Source organism: Gossypium raimondii, chromosome 6 (assembly GCF_025698545.1).
Source record: "Gossypium raimondii isolate GPD5lz chromosome 6, ASM2569854v1, whole genome shotgun sequence".
Classification (NCBI taxonomy): Eukaryota; Viridiplantae; Streptophyta; class Magnoliopsida; order Malvales; family Malvaceae; genus Gossypium; species Gossypium raimondii.
The window spans coordinates 4289274-4308263 of NC_068570.1; the positions used below are offsets into that span (position 1 = coordinate 4289274).

At 33.9% G+C, this 18990-nt stretch overlaps 2 protein-coding genes and 1 long non-coding RNA gene across 10 annotated transcripts; 2 read left to right on the forward strand and 1 right to left on the reverse strand.

The window, feature by feature from the left end:
- The first annotated feature begins 4919 nt into the window (after positions 1-4919).
- On the forward strand, positions 4920-8748 carry LOC105774471 (uncharacterized). The gene is made up of 5 exons (XR_001127374.2): positions 4920-5702; positions 5991-6119; positions 6490-6530; positions 7140-7188; positions 8143-8748. It is a non-coding gene; the product is annotated as an uncharacterized LOC105774471 (long non-coding RNA).
- A 2802-nt stretch (positions 8749-11550) lies between these two features.
- LOC105773652 (uncharacterized) lies at positions 11551-15043 on the forward strand. 4 transcript variants are annotated; one of them, XM_012595718.2, is made up of 7 exons: positions 11551-11736; positions 12240-12321; positions 12488-12580; positions 12647-12839; positions 13271-13369; positions 13758-14000; positions 14361-15043. In XM_012595718.2, exons 3-7 carry the CDS (start codon positions 12561-12563, stop codon positions 14769-14771), a joined length of 966 nt encoding a protein of 321 aa, XP_012451172.1. In that variant the 5' UTR covers positions 11551-11736; positions 12240-12321; positions 12488-12560; the 3' UTR covers positions 14772-15043. The 4 variants fall into 4 exon arrangements, with proteins under 4 accessions (XP_012451172.1, XP_012451171.1, XP_012451170.1 ...); XM_012595716.2 differs by having other exon boundaries at positions 11553-11736; positions 12663-12839; XM_012595717.2 differs by lacking the exon at positions 12240-12321 and having other exon boundaries at positions 11552-11736.
- Positions 15044-15144: 101 nt separating this feature from the next.
- LOC105773650 (2,3-bisphosphoglycerate-dependent phosphoglycerate mutase 1) lies at positions 15145-18591 on the reverse strand. Of its 5 annotated transcripts, none has more exons than XM_012595714.2 (9): positions 18458-18591; positions 17625-17890; positions 17181-17404; positions 16888-17006; positions 16588-16744; positions 16395-16496; positions 16175-16294; positions 15521-15588; positions 15145-15443 (listed from the first exon to the last, which is right to left on the reverse strand). In XM_012595714.2, exons 2-8 carry the CDS (start codon positions 17887-17889, stop codon positions 15544-15546), a joined length of 1032 nt encoding a protein of 343 aa, XP_012451168.1. In that variant the 5' UTR covers position 17890; positions 18458-18591; the 3' UTR covers positions 15145-15443; positions 15521-15543. The 5 variants fall into 5 exon arrangements, with proteins under 5 accessions (XP_012451168.1, XP_012451163.1, XP_052488688.1 ...); XM_012595709.2 differs by having other exon boundaries at positions 18384-18541; XM_052632728.1 differs by lacking the exon at positions 18458-18591 and adding an exon at positions 18136-18285 and having other exon boundaries at positions 15145-15374.
- Between the last annotated feature and the right edge of the window lie 399 nt (positions 18592-18990).

Here is an 18990-nt window from a genome sequence, read left to right on the forward strand (position 1 = left end):
CTATTTGTAATTCTTTCTTTTTAAGTGTTTGATTGTATTGGAGAGAAATAAATCATTATATATTTGTGTTTGAGAGGTTTTCATTCATTATCAATTTGTGAGTGCTTACTTAAGGTACCCAAAACCTTAAGAGAAAGTGACTCTATCTTATTCAATAAATAATGTCTTTTAAAGGTTATGTCTTGTCCTTAAAAGGTATCAATTAATGATTTGGAGAAAATCTTTAGTTGTGAACAACTAAGGTAGTGGAGGTAGGCTTGTAACACCCATTACCCGGATTGAGGAGTACTCCAAATAACTGATGCTATATTTGATGTTGTTGGGGATCGACCCAATTAAGCAACGAACAAGTAAAAATAGCAGAAGAAATTGAGAAATTGAACACACAAATTTAACGTGGAAAAACCCCTCCAAAGAGCATAAAAAATCACGGGCAAAGATAATTTTACTATAATGGCCAAAGAATGAAGAGTACAAAAGATGGAGATAAAAAACTAAACCCCAAAAACCCGAAAACAAAGAACCCTCAAAACATAAACACAAAATTCTCTAAATGTGTTATGAGTTCTAATCTCTAATGGGTGTAATTTATAAGGTTGTAAAAGAGCCTATTTATAGGCTAAATTCATAGGTAAATAATAAAATAATCTAAACTAATCAGTGTTTGATTGAAACAAATAAACATAGTTTAACTAGAAGATTATTTCTCAAATTTGACTGAAATAGGAGTCATACTTAACAAATCTCCACCTTGACTCATATTTCCACAACGCCATCTTTGCCAAAGCTTGCCACAAGCCTATCTTAAACTATGCAGGGAATTAACTGAGTCGAATCTATGCTTAGAAATTGGAAGACTTCTAGCCTTCAACTTGTACACTGCCAAATCAAAACTAACTTAGGTCTGATTTCACGAACACAGTGCCCTAACTTTTCAAAACATGCATCCAAAAGAGAACCTCTTCAACGAAACAGTCATACCTTTTTCCCTCCTATGACTAAGTTGCCTTCGCTCCAAACGAGTTGACTTCGACTCCGTAACAGACGAGGGATGTTCGATTTCACCTGTCACTGTAGAACCTTTCAGAATATAAAGACTGCCAGTTCTTTTACCTTTTAACAAAACGAGAGCTCCACGAGATACTTTAATGTCGCTTGACTCGATGTTGATTCTACATCTTTTCAAGTCTAAAATACTCAAGGAGATGGGATTCTTTCGTAAATTAGGTACATACTTGACATCTGAGAGTGTCCTAATCGTCCCATCGTGTATCCTAATTTTAACGGTACCAATACCAATTACCTTACTAGATGAATTGTTTCCCATGCGCAGAACTCCACATTAAACCGAACTATATATGAATAACCATTCTCTATTGGGACACATGTGGAAAGAACATCCCGAATCTAGGATCCACTCAGACATGAGCTTAGAGTTATCGCTCGTTGACACTAACAAGAAATCATCACCGCTTTCATCGGCCAAATTAGCACCAGCTACATCTTCCTCATTACTCTCAGCAGCTCTTTTATTTCGCAGTTTATAACAATCTACTTTGACGTGACCTAACTTTTTACAATAGCGACACATTTTGTCTCGTTTCTTTGATGCTACCAAAACGGAAGCTTGCCTATCTTCCTTGCTATCCAAATGAAGCTCATTGTCGAGTTTTTCTCTACTCAACAAATGACCCTTCACATCTTCGAACGAGAGTTTGTCTCTGCCATAATCAGGGTCTCCCTAAAAGACTTGTATGAAGGGGGTAAAAAACACAATAATAGCATAGCTTGATCTTCATTATCAATATGAACCTTAACATTCTTTAAATCATTTAAAAGAGTAATAAATTGATTGATGTGATCTTTAAGAAGCTCACATTCGTTCATGTGAAACGTAAATAGACGTTGTTTCAACACTAAACGGTTAACCAGAGACTTAGTCGCATAAAGAGTTTCTAACCTTTTTCACAAGGCGGATGAGGTCTTCTCCATCAATACCTCCTGCAATATCATATTCGCGAGGCAAAACTGAATTGCAAACAAAGCCTTTTCATCAAGCTCTTCCCATTCTATTTTATTTATATTCTCAGGCTTTTTCCCGGTAACAACATTTTTCAAACCAGATTGAACTAGAATTGCCATCATCCGAACTTGCCATAGATTGAAATTTGTCTCACCATCGAACTTCTCAATTTCAAACCTTGTTGCTGCCATATCTGAATGAGTTGATCTATGAAAATTGAACTAGCTCTGATACCACTTGTTGGGATCGATCCAATTAAATAACGAACAAGTAAAAATAGCAAAAGAAATTTAGAAATTAAACACACAAATTTAACATGGAAAAACCCCTCCAAAGAGGATAAAAAACCATGAGCAAAGATAATTTTACTATAACAGCCAAAGAACGAATAGTACAAAAGATGGAGATAAAAAACTAAACCCCGAAAACCCGAAAACAAAGAACCCTCAAAACGTAAACACAAAATTTTCTAAATATGTTATGAGTTCTAATCTCTAATGGGTGTAATATCTAAGGTTGTAAAAGAGCATATTTATAGGCTAAATTTATAGGTCAAATAATAATAAAATAATCTAAACTAATCAGTGTTTGATTGAAACAAATAAACATAGTTTAACTAGAAGATTATTTCTCAAAGTTGACTGAAATAGGAGTCATACTTAACAGATGTCCAGAGACATCTTTCATCTATTATTCACTTAATTTCTTCTTTAGAACATCTAATTTAAACATTTAAAACTTATTTCCAAAGTATGCTCAAATCAATTTCAATCATTTTTAACACTAAAGTATCTAAAAGTATCATTCAAACATATTGAATCAACCACCATTCACTTGATTAACAACATATATACTTAAAATTATAACAAAAGGCATTTATTCTCAAAGTAGAGCAAGTAAATTTTCTAACATAGGTTGTATTGCCTTTCTCCTAAAATGATCTTATGTGCGTACTATGCTAAGTCCAGAATTCAAAATACAAAATAAAAAATAATGCAAATACATGTTTCTTTTCAAGTGATGCGATATGAGGTTGAAACCAAAACAAAAATTATCTTTAAGGGTTTATAGCCTCCAACCTACGAATAAAAAAAAAGTGCTAAACATATACAAAGCTTAGTAAATACTCAACGAAATTGTCTTCCTTACCTTATTGTTAAGCCAAATTTATAATCATTCACAATTACAATTGGATTTATAACTATGGGCTTGCATTCACTATAGTTAAAACTTTAACCATGGAATTAATAAAAGATATTTTCCCTAAGTTACACTATCAATTATCCATTTATTTAATGTGTCATTAATTATAATTAATATTAAATTTATCTTATCTCTCTTACCTCAGCTACTAGTTCATATTCTTAGTTACTCCTCAATATTTATATCACTTTAAACACCCCCATTAAGTTCACCAATAAAGCCCCATTAAGTTCACCAATAAAGGATCATTATTTTCCTTAAGAAATGTGTATTTATATTCATTTTCAATTTTGCCCCTTAGTAATTTTTGGTGACTCCACTACACCAAAATAGGCTTTTAGCGGCATTTTTAGTGGCGTTTAGAAAAAAACGCCTCTAAAAATTGAGCATTAGTGGTAATTTACATAAAACGCCGCTAAAGATCGAGCATTAGCGGCGCTTTCAAGAAAGCGACACTAAAAATGAGCATTAGCGGCGTTTTCAAGAAAGCGACACTAAAAATGAGCATTAGCGAAACGCCGCAAAAAATATAAGCCCACCTTTTGGGACATTAGCGGTGTTTTTGAAAAAGCGCCACTAATGCTCAGAGCTTTAGCGGCTTTTTTAAAAAAGCGCCACTAATGCTCAGAGCTTTAGCGGCGTTTTTAAAAAAGCGCCGCTAATGCTCAAGCTTTTATTGGCGTTTTAAAAAAAGCGTCGCTAATGCTCAGAGCTTTAGCGGCGATTTTAAAAAAGCGCCGCTAATGCTCAAGCTTTTAGCGGCATTTTTATAAAAGCGCCGCTAATGCTCAGAGATTTAGCGGCATTTTTGAAAAAGCGCTGCTAATGCTCAGGCTTTTAGCGGCGTTTTTTAAAAAAGCGCCGCTAATGCTCGAGGCTTTAGCGGCATTTTTAAAAAAGCGCTGCTAATGCTCAGGCTTTTAGCGGCGTTTTTAAAAAAGCGCCGCTAATGCTCGAGGCTTTAGCGGCATTTTTGAAAAAGCGCCGCAAAAATATTTTATCTGTCTATTTACTATTTAATTTGTTTATTTATATTAATTAAAATTCAATTTATTTTTAATTGAATATTTGTTAAAAATGGATAAATTTGAAATAATGACACGTAGAAATAATTTGAAATAAAAACATAAAAAATATTTGTTAAAATAGAAAATTAAAATACTATTATTTAAAATAATTTTAAAATTTTTGGGTACATGACTGATTGATTTTTAATTTATATATTAAATAATTTCATATATAATTGCAAAAGATACGATAGTATTAATTTTAAAATATTTAATTAATTATAATTATAGTTTAGGGTTTAATATATATGGTTTATGGTATATGGTTTAGGGTATATGATTAATTTAGGATTTAAGGTCGGTTTAGGAGTTACAATTTTAAGGTTTATAGATTATGGAATCAGGGATTATGGATTACGGATTCTGGTTTAAGGGTTGTGATTTAGGGGTTAGGGGTTAGAGATTAAGAGTTAGGGATATATTTAGGGTTTATGGATTCGGTGTCAGGTTAGAGCTTAGGGTTTAGATTAATTAGTGTGTTTTAATTTATATTAAATAAGGTTTAGGGGTTAGGGGTTAGGGATTTGGGTTAAGATTTAGGGTTTAGATTAATTAGTGTTTTTTAATTATATATTAAATAAGCTTTAGGGATTAGGGGTTAGGGATTAAAGGTTAAGAGAGGGTTTAAGGTTTATGAACATTTCGCTTCTTTACCCTTTTCAAACTCAATTTCTTTTTCCTCTTTTTTCTTTTTCTCGGATCTTCTTTCTCCCTCTCTCCAAAGTTCTTCGATCCTTTCGGTCTCCTTTCCGTCTCCAAAGTTCTCCGAAGTTAGCTGCATACGATTAGCAACTTTGTGGAAAGAAGGATTTTATTTTTGTTTTTCTTCCTTTAATTGCTGATTATTTCTGGGTTTCGAGAATAGATTTAAAATTAGCTCAAGTTGGATATTGCAAGGTTCAGTCGAAGTTTAGTGTTGGAAACTGCAATTATTGACTTAATTCGCTGAATCGATTAGAAACTGCATGTCCAGTGAAACGATTACCAAGTTAATTTTGTCATTATTTTGGGTTGAGGGGTGGGGGAACGGGTTCTGTATCTTCTCTCTATACAAGTTAAATAAATTTATATTTAATTTCTCTAAAAAAAGATTATTACCATTTCCCCAAGTTCTTTCTCTCCCTAACAAAAAGGGGTCGTTTATCTTGTTTCGTTTTAGTTTTTTAGGGTTTCGTTTAATCAAAGGCCGTTGAAGGAGGACGATTTAATGGCGGTGGCGACGGCACAAGGGATGGACCCAGCGGTACTAGACGATATAATCAGATGGTCGACGGAAGTCCGGTCAGCCAGGCCAGGGAAACAAGTGCAATTATCTGAATCTGAGATCAAACAGCTTTGTGTTGCTTCGAAAGATATCTTCGTTCAACAACCTAATTTGCTTGAACTTGAAGCACCCATCAAAATTTGCGGTAAAGTTTTTGGGCTTTTTTTAAAAAAAAATTTTTTTGCTTTATGTTTCGTTAGGGATTGTTATTAGAAAATATTTTGTGGGTTTTGAAGGAAAGCTGAGGATTTAACATGTATTAAATAGGTCGTGATAGTTTTGGTAAAGGTTGTAGTTTTGTAAGTGTTAAATATATAATATTTTAGGGAATAAGATTCTTTTTTAAAAAATGGGGTTTCAATATGTAAGATTTTTGAACTAGATAGAGGTGATTTTCACCTTTTTAAAGCTTAATTTATCCTTTTTTTTATAGTGGCAAGCAGAGTTTGGAAACTTCTAGAGATAACCGAGAAGTGGAACATGGTTTGTCTGTAAAATTGCAAGTTCAAAAGTTAATTCTCCAAGCTACATCACATGAAGATTTGTGCCAGAACTATGTTGGGTATGATGCTCTGCTATTTCGCTGCTTTCCTTGTTTATATTTGTGGTGCATGTCTGTCTATATATGTGTTCTAGAATTTTGTTGAAGGGTATATATTGGATTTTTATTTACATAGTAGGATTAAAATGACAAACAGGAAGGCACCTCAACATATTTTGAGTGTGTTCCTATTCTTCTCTTTTTTTTTAGGTTTGATATTCTGTTCAATCTTTGTCAAGTATCGGGCAAGTCCAGTTGGTGTCCATTAGACTTATTCACATATGATATATAAATTTTATGCTTGCTGTGGATGGGTAGTGCCCATTGATAAAGTTAATGAACTCACTCACTCACTAACTAATCTTGACATTTCCATGCTCATTTGCTGCAGGTGGTGTCCTTCTTGGTGATCTCAAGAACAAAAAAGAAATGGTATATTTGTGCATAACATTTTGTATACATCTGTAATTTATGTGTATATAAAGTATATATTACAGATATCTCGTCTCTTTCTGGCCTTGTGTTGCATACACATTATTTTAAATTAATAATTTTTTGCAGTTTTCTCATGTTTATTCTCATCGACTACATACGACCCTGTGAGGTTAATCAAAATTTACTTATTTCGATAAAGGATTTTTTTGTTACATTTTAATTGGTTCATAGATAAAAGATTTTACATTTTACAAAGGTTACATTTAGATTTTTAATTTTGTTTATAAAATTTTTACATTTTACATTTACATTTTACAAAGCTCTAGCATATGATTTTCTTTTGATGATCATCGTCTTAATTTGTTTACTGCATAAAATTTGTTCATAAATTTTATCATATATTAAGATTCTCCTGTATGCTTTAAAACAATGAACTTAACGTGCAGGATCTTTTCCATCTTTCTGTTGCATGTATCATAAGAATTTGAGTGAAACATAGGAAAATAATTTAGAATCTACGAAGTCTTTTGTCTGTTACCATAATACTCTGTATAGTTACATTATTCTAGTTGTTTTTTACTCATTGCCTTGTCTATTGTGGGTCAGTGTTGGCGCTGGGTGCTCTCGACTACTCTCTGACATGCAGGCTTTCAAGGTGATTTTTTAGCACAAAGAAAAATCCTCTATCTTTACTACTGTTGTAGATATATATGGATGCAACAGAAAACTCTTCCTAGTTTCAATGCATAATCTTTTATTTCTCTTAACACTCGTGTTAGGCTGCAAAGTTTGGGAGATTAGTCGATTTCTTGTGAGAAGATAGGAGATTGAGTTTGGCAGATTACTTGTTAGAAGTTAGGAGATTAAGTTTGGATAAAATGATATGGCTGTGTTGAGTCTCGATTTCTGTTGTGACAGTATCACCAAGTTAAAGATTTTTGGTGTTTTCTGTTGGCTACAAGTTGTACTTCTAAGAAAACCAGCATTGTGTTTTATGTAGGGTGTAAAAAAATTGCTCAAGGAATTTAATTATCTAAAGTTTTTGCCTTCTTTCCAATATTTTAGGGGTTTGGCAGTACTTTTTATATATATTTAAGATGTTTAAGATTCTTTGGTTACTTTATTCAGTAATAGAGGATTAGGATCAGCTTTGCTACTTAGTATGTATGAAGGTTAGGTTTTGCTTCTAGATACGTATTTTATTTTAATATCAGTAGCTTTGGGTTATGAAATATTTATGTATTTGTATTTTTATTATTTATTGTGATTTGAGCTTCTGGCATTTTATATTATTGATTCTGAATACGGTGAAGTTGTTTTGGAGTTGTCAATCATTCTAAAATGGGGGCTCTTTGCGTCTGTGGCTTTTGAATCTACACTTGCTACTGCAGTTTTCTGGTGGTTGCTGATCTTATGATTGATGTTTACTTTGGGGCCTTGTCCAATTAGATTTTATTTGGTTTGGAAAAACTTTAATATCTTATGCTTGTATTTGTTATTTTGGATATCCAATTTTACTCTTATTTATCTATTGCATTAAGAAGACATTGTTTAGGGGTTTATTTCCTGCTATCATTCACTTTACTCTTTGTCAAATTTTTGCTTCTAGGTGAGACACCGTTTAAGGAAAGATCATGGGATTGAGGGTGGAATTCTTGTTGTTTTCTCTTTAGAGAAACCTAAAGCTAAGCTGCTTCCTTTTAGAGGACAAAGTGGTGAGGAAGACAACCCTTCAGATTATCAAGTGAGGATGCTTGCTTCTTACTTTTGCAGTTTTAAAGTACTCTGTTTGATCACCTAACATCATGTAGTGGGGAAATTCATCCAATATATTGAAGCAGAATTTGAAATGAGAATTGAAAGTACATTTGGATGGAGCTAAAGTTGTGTTTCTTTTAGCGATATATTTGAACTTGCTAGTGTTAGGTCCCTGGTTTTTGCTATCTCTAGATTTAAGGGTAGAAGGAAAAGGAAAATATTTTGGTCTACATTAGTATGTAATTGTTTAATCCAACAATTTAATGTGTTATTCTGCTGTCAGATAGTACCTGGGCAGGTTCAACAATTTAATGCATTGTATTTTTTATTACCTTGCAATTTGTATAGTTATAGGCAGGTTCAATTAGTCAGTCTATTTTTCATATGTATTATTTATTTTAGGTTTGATTCTAAATTTTTATTTTTACTTTAATATTTACGACAACTTGAGTTCTAACTTTTGGATTTTAATTGTGTTATTTATTTATTATTTTAAATTCTAAAACTAAATTCATTAATTTTTATATTTAGTTTTAAAGTTAAAATTTTCATAGAAAATTTAATTTAAATAATATTTTTTTATTTATCCTTAAAAAGTATATTTAAAGTTTAAATTTAAAAAATAAAACATAATATAATATTTATCATAAAAATAAATATTATTTGATTAAAATAATTTTTTTAAAGGTTATGTTTTTAGCGCCGTTTTTGCGAGAAGCGTTGCTAAGCTAAAGGTTTGTTCTTTAGCGGCATTTGTGATAAAAGCGTTGCTAAAGGTCATGATTTTTCGCGGCGTTTGTGGGAAAAGCGTCGCTAAAGGTCGTGGTCTATAGCTACGTTTGTGGTAAAAGTGCCGCTAAAGGTCTTGTTTTATAGCGGCGTTTGTGGGAAAAGCGCCGCTAAAGGTTGTGGTCTATAGCGCCGTTTGTGGGAAAAACACCGCTAAAGGTCGTGGTCCATAGCGGCGTTTGTGGGAAAAGCGCCGCTAAAGGTCGTGGTCTATAGCGGCGTTTATTTCTAAAAACATCGCAAATGTTAGCGACGTTGTCAATTAGATGTACATACATTAAAATACTCCAACTTAAACCTGTTTTGGTGTAGTGCTCATACATTAGATGTACATACTATAATCATCTGTCACTCTAATATACGCATCAAAATACTCCAACTTATAAGTGCATCAAAGTTCCATAAACATAAGAAATTTGAATTCATCATATCCCCTATAACCTCTAATCTCGTACCTCGCACATTATTCTATTTTTATTGACATGCCAATTACATCTAAACTAAGTATTACCAAATTACTAGGGCTAATCACAGTTCTCATAAAATCTGCAAGTTCATTCAACTCATCATCCATTCTTTTCACTCAAATTCAACATTATTCACATCAATTTATAATATTTTTTTTCTCAAAAAAGAGGGGTTCTACCCCTAAATCCAATGGCTAGTGTTAGTGTTGAGTCAAATGGTCTAAATGGCTAGATATCACTATTAAAAATGGTCCAAATTTTCCTAAAATTAATGGCTAAGATTGCAAATGAGATTTAAAGTTGAATGACCTGGATTTGCTCCTACACACATTCTTTTGAAAAATTACCACTTTATAGTTGATTACGATAATGTTTGTTTTGAATAACCTCTTCTTTTTCTTCTTCTATTTGAAAATGAAGCTCCCAACAATATTAAAATTAATCTAAACAAAAACCAAAAATTATTTACGGATAGAAAGTTAACCAAAATTACCAACAAGCTTACTGCACTTTAATTTTTCCAACTTGTTGTCTCAAGTGTTTTCCTAAGTGTTGTTTAAACAAGGAATGAAACAATGACATCTTAAACAGTTAAAATCCAAATAGTATTAATCGTAATTTAATTTTCTTGATTATTCTATTTATCCAAAGCTTATAAAGTTTTTAACAAAAGAACCTTAGTGATAAAAAAATCTGTACATATTATTTTTTATGAATCTAATCCTCTTTCTAGAAAGGATTCTCCTGACATTAGTAATATAGACATTTATCAGCTCAAGTGGAGAAGGAAGCTAGTTATGCAAGAGAGCTTGTCTATGTCAAAGATAGACACATCGTAAGTGATCCATGTAAAGGGTAATTGCTAGATCCTCAAGTAAAAATACTTGCTAAAGGAATTGAACCAATTTGAGAGATACCCAGATTTAGTTGATAGATCTAGTGACCACCCCAGTATTCAAACCAAGTGGGTGTTTAGGTACAAATTAGATGAAAGTGATACCACAGTTAGAAATAAAGTTAGAGGAGTTGCCCAAGCTTATAGTGAAGAGAAAAGCATAGATCTGCATCTTTTATTTCCCCTCCCCATCATTCGTTGCCACCGCCCATCACACTTCCTCCCTAACCACTCTCTTTTTCTGAAGTAAGGAGTCCTTGTTTTTCAAAATAATAACTTTGGCTTAGGGGTTGCCCCTTGGCTCCTCCTACAGCTATGAAAAACACTTTCGATCTCAAAATCTATTTGGATGGGCGATTGGGTGCGGTGCGTTTAGTTTACTTTTTGTGTCACATTATAGTATCGCTATAGTATCTAATTTCACCGCCACCGCTCTTTTTACATTAACCGTAGGTAAACACACTGCCCATCTAAACTTACCCTTAAATACTTTTGAACATAGACTAAGGGCCATTCAGCCTCCATTTTTTTCCATCTGGGATGCTGTAATGAACACATCATGCAGGTGTAACGGAGGAAAGAATATCCAGAATTTATGTAAGCAATGAACATGTCACATACTTCAATTCTGGACAAAGAGAAAAAACTAAAAATATACTCCTTCCTGCTAAGACATTTTTGGTTCTTTTACTCCTCAGGAACATGTCTTGTTCTGTAGTAGGACAGTATAGTAAAGCCGGTGGGTACCACTAATCTGTCTTATTGTTCTAAGCTTTGCTGTCAGAAAATAATAACCCGGTAGAGATTTGAAACTTATTTAGCTACTCTTTAATTGACAAATTATGAAGCCAAATCTTTAATTGACACAGTTTAATCCTTTCTTTTTTTATTAAAAGCAGGGTGAGATGGGATCTAAAAAAAAATCTTCAAAAGGGAACTCCTAATCCACTATTATAATCTTGTATATATTTATTTCTGATAATATCAATGATCGTATCCTCTGAATTTTGTCTGGTTTCTCTAACATTTTCCCGCTTGAAAAGGTCATCTCATGTGGTCCCTGTCTGTCACAAAAAATTGTGAGAACACAAAGGTAAAACAGATCCAAACCCAAATAATAATAAACAAAAATGGGGGTTAAGGGGAAAACCCAAGTTTCGAAAATTCAACGTTATAATCCATCAAAATAATCCAACTTTCAGCATTCCTACTTTTCTGGGGTTGACCCTTTCTTTTTTGGTATTTATCATCTCTGACCCTGCAATCCCCCTGAAGTTTTCTCTTCACTTTTCAGGTTAGTTGCCCATTTTTCACCATAAATACACAACTTACTTTTTGTCTTTGGATCTTCACATCTTTCATTTTAACCTTTGACTGCATATATTATTTCTATCATTTTTCTCATTTATATTTTTGGACTGTTTTTATCTAAAATTTTTAAGCTATGGGTTAAATTTGTAATCAAGTGAACTTAATGTGATTTGGATCCTATGACTATGTTTGGTTAGAAGTTTTCAATCCCAGATACAGAATTCTCTGTCACATCAATTGGTTTATTCTTTGGTTAGATCCTTGTTTTGACCAACAAAAGAAAAAGGAGTTTGGGTTTAAATTGTTTCAATCTTGTCTACTTTGAAGTCAATTGTGTTAGTGGTAGATCAATAATCTTGTTTCCTATGATGGATGATCATGCTATGATCTAAAAAAGGGAACTTTGCAGAAGAATTCCTGGTTTCAACTGGACAGGAATGAAAGGAAGCAAATGAACTAAAAATGGTTCCTTTTTGTCTCTTACAGAGATGGTTTTCTTAAAGGCTGTAAAGAGGGGGGAAAGGAGACAAGAAACTGACAAAGAAGTTGCAATAAAGAGCAATCTGATGTTAGTTGTTGTTATGAATAGTTGTAATGAAGGAGTTCTAATTTTGAATTTGCATTGCATTTCATTTAATGCTTGCTTTTGCAACACAAAATGTATTAGATGTAGTGACACGGAGATTAATGATACTACAATTGCTAAGGATTTAAGGTTAACTGCCAACATACAGGGAAACATTTGTTAAACTATGAGTGCGGATTTAAAGAAATCCTCTTCAAATGGCTCTGAGAAGTCCCTAATAAATGAAGAGCAGCAGGCAAAGGTATGTTCTGTTTATATGATCCCTTATCCTTTGTTTCTCATAGGTCATCATTTTGACCTACCGTAGATTTCGATGTTTGCAGATTAGTGAGATAAGAAGGTTAATAGGACCATTGCCTGAGAAGTTGGCCATTTATTGTTCTGATGCAGCCATAGCAAGATATTTAAGGGCACGAAACTGGAATGTCAAGAAGGCTACTAAAATGCTGAAAGAAACCTTGAAATGGAGAGCAGAATACAAACCAGAAGAGATTCGTTGGGTATGTCACATGCGTCCTCCTATGATTCATCTGTAGTTTCCAATAGGAAGTGCCAAATGCATGCTGGATTTGGCCGTTTTAGTATGCTCGTAGCAAGTTCTCTATTTTATTTAGTAACTTGAGGGTACTAAGGTCTAGGAATTGACAATCTGTTGCCTTAGATCTTTCTTAGCAATTGCATTCTTTTGCATTGTTTTCATGCATTCGTTATGGTTCATTGAAGTAGGAATTTAAGTCCACTGAATTTAACCCTTAGAGAGAAACCCATGTTCAATCTAGTTATTAAGGCAGAATTCTAGTGATTAGGCAGGTCAGAGGCTTTATCCTCTTTCATGTGAACAATAGCTGGTTCAGGTCAAATTTTTTTCTTTGCCATATGGTATTTTAACGAAATTTTTTAATTTTTAATTTCTTTATTTTTTATGATGTAGGAAGAGGTTGCTCATGAAGCTGAGACGGGAAAGATCTACAGATCAAATTATATAGATAAGCATGGAAGAACAGTTCTTGTTATGAGACCTAGTTGCCAGGTTTCATCTGACTTCCTCTATATCTCTATAATTCATATATCTGGTACTACATAAAAGTAGACACAAATTTGAGCCTATAGTATTAGATTTCATGTCTGAATATTATCCTATGCTAAGAGAAACTAAAGAAACAAATAACATATAGATCCCAATCTAATGGTTTAAGATTTTTGGTCATGGCAATAGTAGGATTTTCCTTTTATCTCTTAAGCCATTAGTTAGTCCGAATAACAGCTTAAAGCATCAGTGTCTTTTGTGGACTCAAGTCTAATGACATGTTTTATAGTCTTACAGATTAGTAAGTTTGTATTATCGTGCAAGTTTCAAGGTCAAACTACTTAGCTGTGCATTGGTTTGCCTTGACATCTCCGTTTTGTGTTGATTGCAGAACTCAAAATCAACAAAAGGACAGATTAGGTATTTGGTTTATTGCATGGAGAATGCAATTCTAAATCTTCCAGCAGACCAAGAACAGATGGTCTGGTTGATTGACTTCAATGGCTTCAATTTGTCACATATATCGCTGAAAGTGACACGGGAAACAGCACATGTTTTACAGGAACATTATCCAGAGCGTCTAGGTGTAGCAATATTATACAATCCACCCAAGTTCTTCGAACCATTCTGGACGGTAACCATTTTGATTTTTGTCTTCTATGTTCTTTTCTTCCAGGAAATAAAATTATCCCTGAGATTCTTAAGGATGTCCCTGAAAATTGCTCAGATGATTATTTATGCACAGTACACAAAGATATATTTGAGCGTATGAAATTGCTAGCATCTTAATATGGAATTTGCATAAATGGTTCCAAGTCAGAGATTTTGCAGATCTGAAGAGATTCAGATCTGAAGAGATTTTGCTTCGGTTTTCAGCACTATGGTTGTTTTTCTATCAGTTGTTATTGTAAGGGCATCTGCCTTTGCTGCAATCATATTCATTTATGCTTTATATGGGTGATTGATTTAATATTGGAAGTTTGTTCCTTGGCAGGTGGCCAAACCATTTCTGGAGCCCAAGACTCAAAACAAAGTAAAATTTGTATACACTGATGATCCCAATACCAAGAAAATAATGGAGGATCTTTTTGAAATGGAGAAACTGGAGTCTGCCTTTGGTGGAAACGATGACTCAGGTTTTGACATCAACAAGTATGCTGAGAGGATGAGGGAAGAGGACAAGAGGATACCCGCATTTTGGACAAAATCAGAAGCTCCGCCAGAGCCCATGCCGACATCTTCTGTTGATTTGAATTCTTTTGATTCTGATGCCTCTGACAGTGGCAAGGTAGATGGTTCCGCAAGTCATGTTTCAGATTCAGAAAGCCTCATTTCCGATAAAAGTGTCTTGGTTACTAAGGGCAGTGATAATGGTAATGGCTCCAAGGAATTGCTTTACAGATAGAGGAGACTCAAAACTTGAACCATGTCTTGGCTGAGGCTAATAAGGTACAATGATCTGACTGTAAGCGGCACTGTTTAACTGTTCTAGTTAGAAATATGAAGCCAAGGTAGAGAGCTCCCCTCAATTGCATCATTAGCCTATTACAACTTCCGTTTTGAATGGATCTCATTGTTTGTCGTTCGGTTAATTTGATGTATCCTTTTGATAACAGCTTGTCTTGTTTTATCATTTCTCACTCTTTGATTAAAAGTTTATGCAACATAGGTTAACCATGCAGTTTTGTCTTTTTATTTCTTTTTATTATTATTAAGGTTTCCTTGGTATTCAAGTAATCGTATCTTAGTTTACATTCCATACAGACAGAGAGAGAAAGTAACCGATAAACTTTTTCTTATTGCACCCAAAAAAAAAAATATTCGAACTCAATACAAAGACAAACCCTTCTGTCCATATTTTCTCAACAAACTGAAGACGGTAAAAACTGGAAATGAGTATTGTATATCTATAGCACACCTACCTACCTAACCTAATCATCAGCAGGGACTTGCAACTACGTTGCTGCACCATATGAAAAATCAACTGTACGACAGCTAACCTTCGGAGCTATTGGTCCAACATTGTAAACAGAACAATTGTAGATGGTGATGTCAGTAGTGATGCAAAAAGACGGCCCTGGAAAACTTACAGAAAAAAATTTTAACATTTATCGAGAGTTGGAAAGAGGGCTAGCATACAGGATCCGATGTTACCTCTATACTTAGAAGGACATATGTCAAGTCAACATGTCATCTAACTTCTGCCTGTATTGAGCCAACCTCTGCAGAAGTTAATTGGTAGAAGTATTAGTCCTCTTAAATTGAGCTTAATAATCCAAGGTAAAAGGGTTGAAAGAGTCATCGAAAACAAAAGGATAAACAGATAAGTATATCCTAATGCAAAGTTTATTGTTTTTCTTTTTGAGGTCGAGATCTCTATGGTATCAAGGTTAAGACAGAATACAAAGCATAGTGTCAACATGATGAATTCAGCAAGAAAAGCTTCTTTCATAATCAAGTTATTTCCAAGTAAAGCTACTTTTATGATAGAAAGCTATGGCCATATGTGGATATATAGATGACACCTTCCTTTCTGCACATAAGTTCCGAGGCTATTCCTCAAGCTCCAAGACTTCAAGCATGGAACAAGGAAAATTTTGAAAACCCCAAACATTTCTTGATTCCCTACCTCCTTTCCTTCTCAAAAAGGACTGAAAAATCAACTACTTGGTCCTTTTCTATTTTCAAAGCTCTTTTATAAATTTCATGCTTCATGAAGCAAAATCACATATATAAAAGCAGTAGAACAAACTAATTTTACACAGGTCCATGACATATCGATAATAATGCTGAGAGGAAGTTGCATACCCTAGTGTAAGCGTAGACTCCAGCCTCTGTTGGTGCTACTGGACTTCCCCTCCTAATGAACTTTCCCTCTTTAAAAATGTAAAGCATGGGTATCCCAGTGGATAGTTCTAAAGTAATAACCTGTCTCGTGAAGAATACAAAATGAATACAGCATAATAACAAAAAGAGTACCGGGAAAAATTGAAAACATTCCGAATGGAACCGAAAGAAGGGTCCATACCTCCTGGGAGGTTAGTTTGTCAAGATACATGATAATGGACCTTAATGAATTCCCATGGGCAGAAATCAAGATATTCTTTCCAGATAAAAGTTGGGGTTCAATCTGCAAATTAAGATTTGCTATGAGGTGCTACTATGTCGTATTAAAGGACTTCAATCATTTGATGATAGATAAAACCAGATATAGAAGTTACATTATCTCTGAAATATGCAACAGCTCTTTGAGCACACATTTCCAAACTCTCGCCATTGGGTGGAGGTATATCATAACTTCTGCGCCACTCGTGAACTTTTTCATGACCAAATTTATCCGCAGTTTCCTGTTTATTCAGACCTTGTAATTCTCCATACCTGCACGAAGAAGATAGTAAATGAATGATTCATGCAAGAAAAATGAAAAAAAATCTGAGGCAGCCAATAAGAGGACGTCAGAAAGGCATGAGCAATATGACTTGATTAGTCATGATACGGAGAAAAAGAAAAAAAATGATTACATTCTTTCATTCAATTTCCAAGATGTTATAACAGGAATCGATTGTTCTATGGTGTCTTCACTGTATATTTTACTCCACGCTCTTGCTCGCTCATCCTCATTATGAAGGATAATTGGCACCTATCATCAGGTCAATGTTAATAGGTTATCAGTCTAATCAATCAAAGAATGATAAAATAACTGCTCTTGGACTTCTAGTAAGTAGATATGAGGTTTTAAATAACTTCAAAACCATTTAACCAAGTCAGTGGTTTTATCAATGGCAGCATCAACTGCCAAGTATCATCAAGTCACCTTCTTGCGGCGATGTTGAGTCATAGCTAGCATAGCAGTCATCTGTGCACGAATTAGTGACGATGTGTATATCATGTCGACAGGTATGTTGCTGATTCTATGACCAGCTTCAATTGCCTCTTCTACTCCCTTATTGGTTAATGGCACATCAACACAACCTGTAAAAAGGTTCTTCTCATTCCATAAAGATTCACCATGGCGAATCAGTATCAAAGCTACCTCATCTGCAATGAATAGCCGGAAAATTAAAGATCAGAATATTCCCCAAAAAAAAGAACCTAATTCTTGTTCCCCAAGTTATGAGGAAATACCAAATCACTTGCATTAGTTGGAATCAATAGTGCAGTTCGATGGCTTATAATCATGAAGGAAGATGGAGCATTGTCATTTGGTATATTATTTGCTAACTGAATAAGACACTATGTCTAGGACAATCTGGCTTACTTGATTTCATGTGAGAATCAAGGGTGTCACTACTTGAGGGAGCTAAAAGAGGACCAACAACAGAGGTTTGAGATGTTGACGGTTGAATAACGTTGAATTTCCTCTTTCCCGAACTATAAATCGCTCTCTTTGGGAACTCAACTTCCAACTTAAACCCTTTGGGAAGCAACCGTACCGAACGGTTCCCGACATTGCAGTGAGTTCCAGAATTGCTGAGAAGCTGAAGAGTTCCTCCAACTGTTTGTTGCAACATAGCATTGGCCATTCTGAAAATCCAAAATAAGCAAAGCAACGTGCAAATCTAAGAACACCTTCAATAACTAGACAAAAATGAAGCACAAATAGGAAAAAAGAAAGTCATCATTATAGACAAACAAAACACCAATGATTATGCCACTAAGGGATTTTATTCAGTCTAAATAAGTAGTTAAATTAGGGTTAAAGGCAAAATTTAACAAAGCTCAAATCATCATTAAAGGAGAGGCAACAAACTCAAGAAAAATAAAAAAACCTTGCAAAGCCATTCATTTAAAGTGAAGAAAGGGCAAATATCTTGGCCGCCAAGAAGACGATCATAGAAACAAGAATTTAGCAAACACCCTATATTTTATATAATACGACAGATCCAAGAAATAAAAAAGGGAACTCCGATCAAAAGCTAAAAGTTAAACATTTCCCATATGGGGTTTTGTTCCATAAATCAAATACACAGTAAAAGTTTCAATACAGAAAAAATGAAGAAGAAAGAATAAAGCAAACCTTGAAAGACAACAAGTAAGAAGCAAGAAACGCAATGCTGAAAGAGAAAGATGGCATTTAGCTTTGATGGGTACCTGAAAAAACTGACTTTGGGGTGGGGTTTATATAGGAAAACTATAGTTGCAGTTTTTGTTGTTTCTTCAGTATGGGGTCACCTCACCTTGGGAAACTGCTTAATCCCAAGTAACCTTGAAAAAGCTGGGATTTTCTTGGGTGTTTTCTTGATTTTGTTTTCCCACGTTTTTTGTTTTCTTCTTTTTCAAATTCTGTTATTAGTTATTGAAATATGCATCAATTTTGAATTTAATCATTTTTAATCCTAATATAAATAGTAACATTTAAATTTATTACCCAAAATGGCATGATTTTTTATGAACATTTTCAAAATAGCAAACTAAAAATTGTAATGTATATGAGTGACATTTAAAAATTATAATCGTCTCTTTTCTAAAAGGTTTTTTTAATTATAGATCTTGGTCGGTTTCTTGATATTAAATAGACACAAGACCACTTATGAAGTAAAAAAATATTATCGGTGTATCAAATATTAATTTTTTTATAATTCAAACTTTATTATAACAAAAAGGAACTTTATGCGTCACCATTA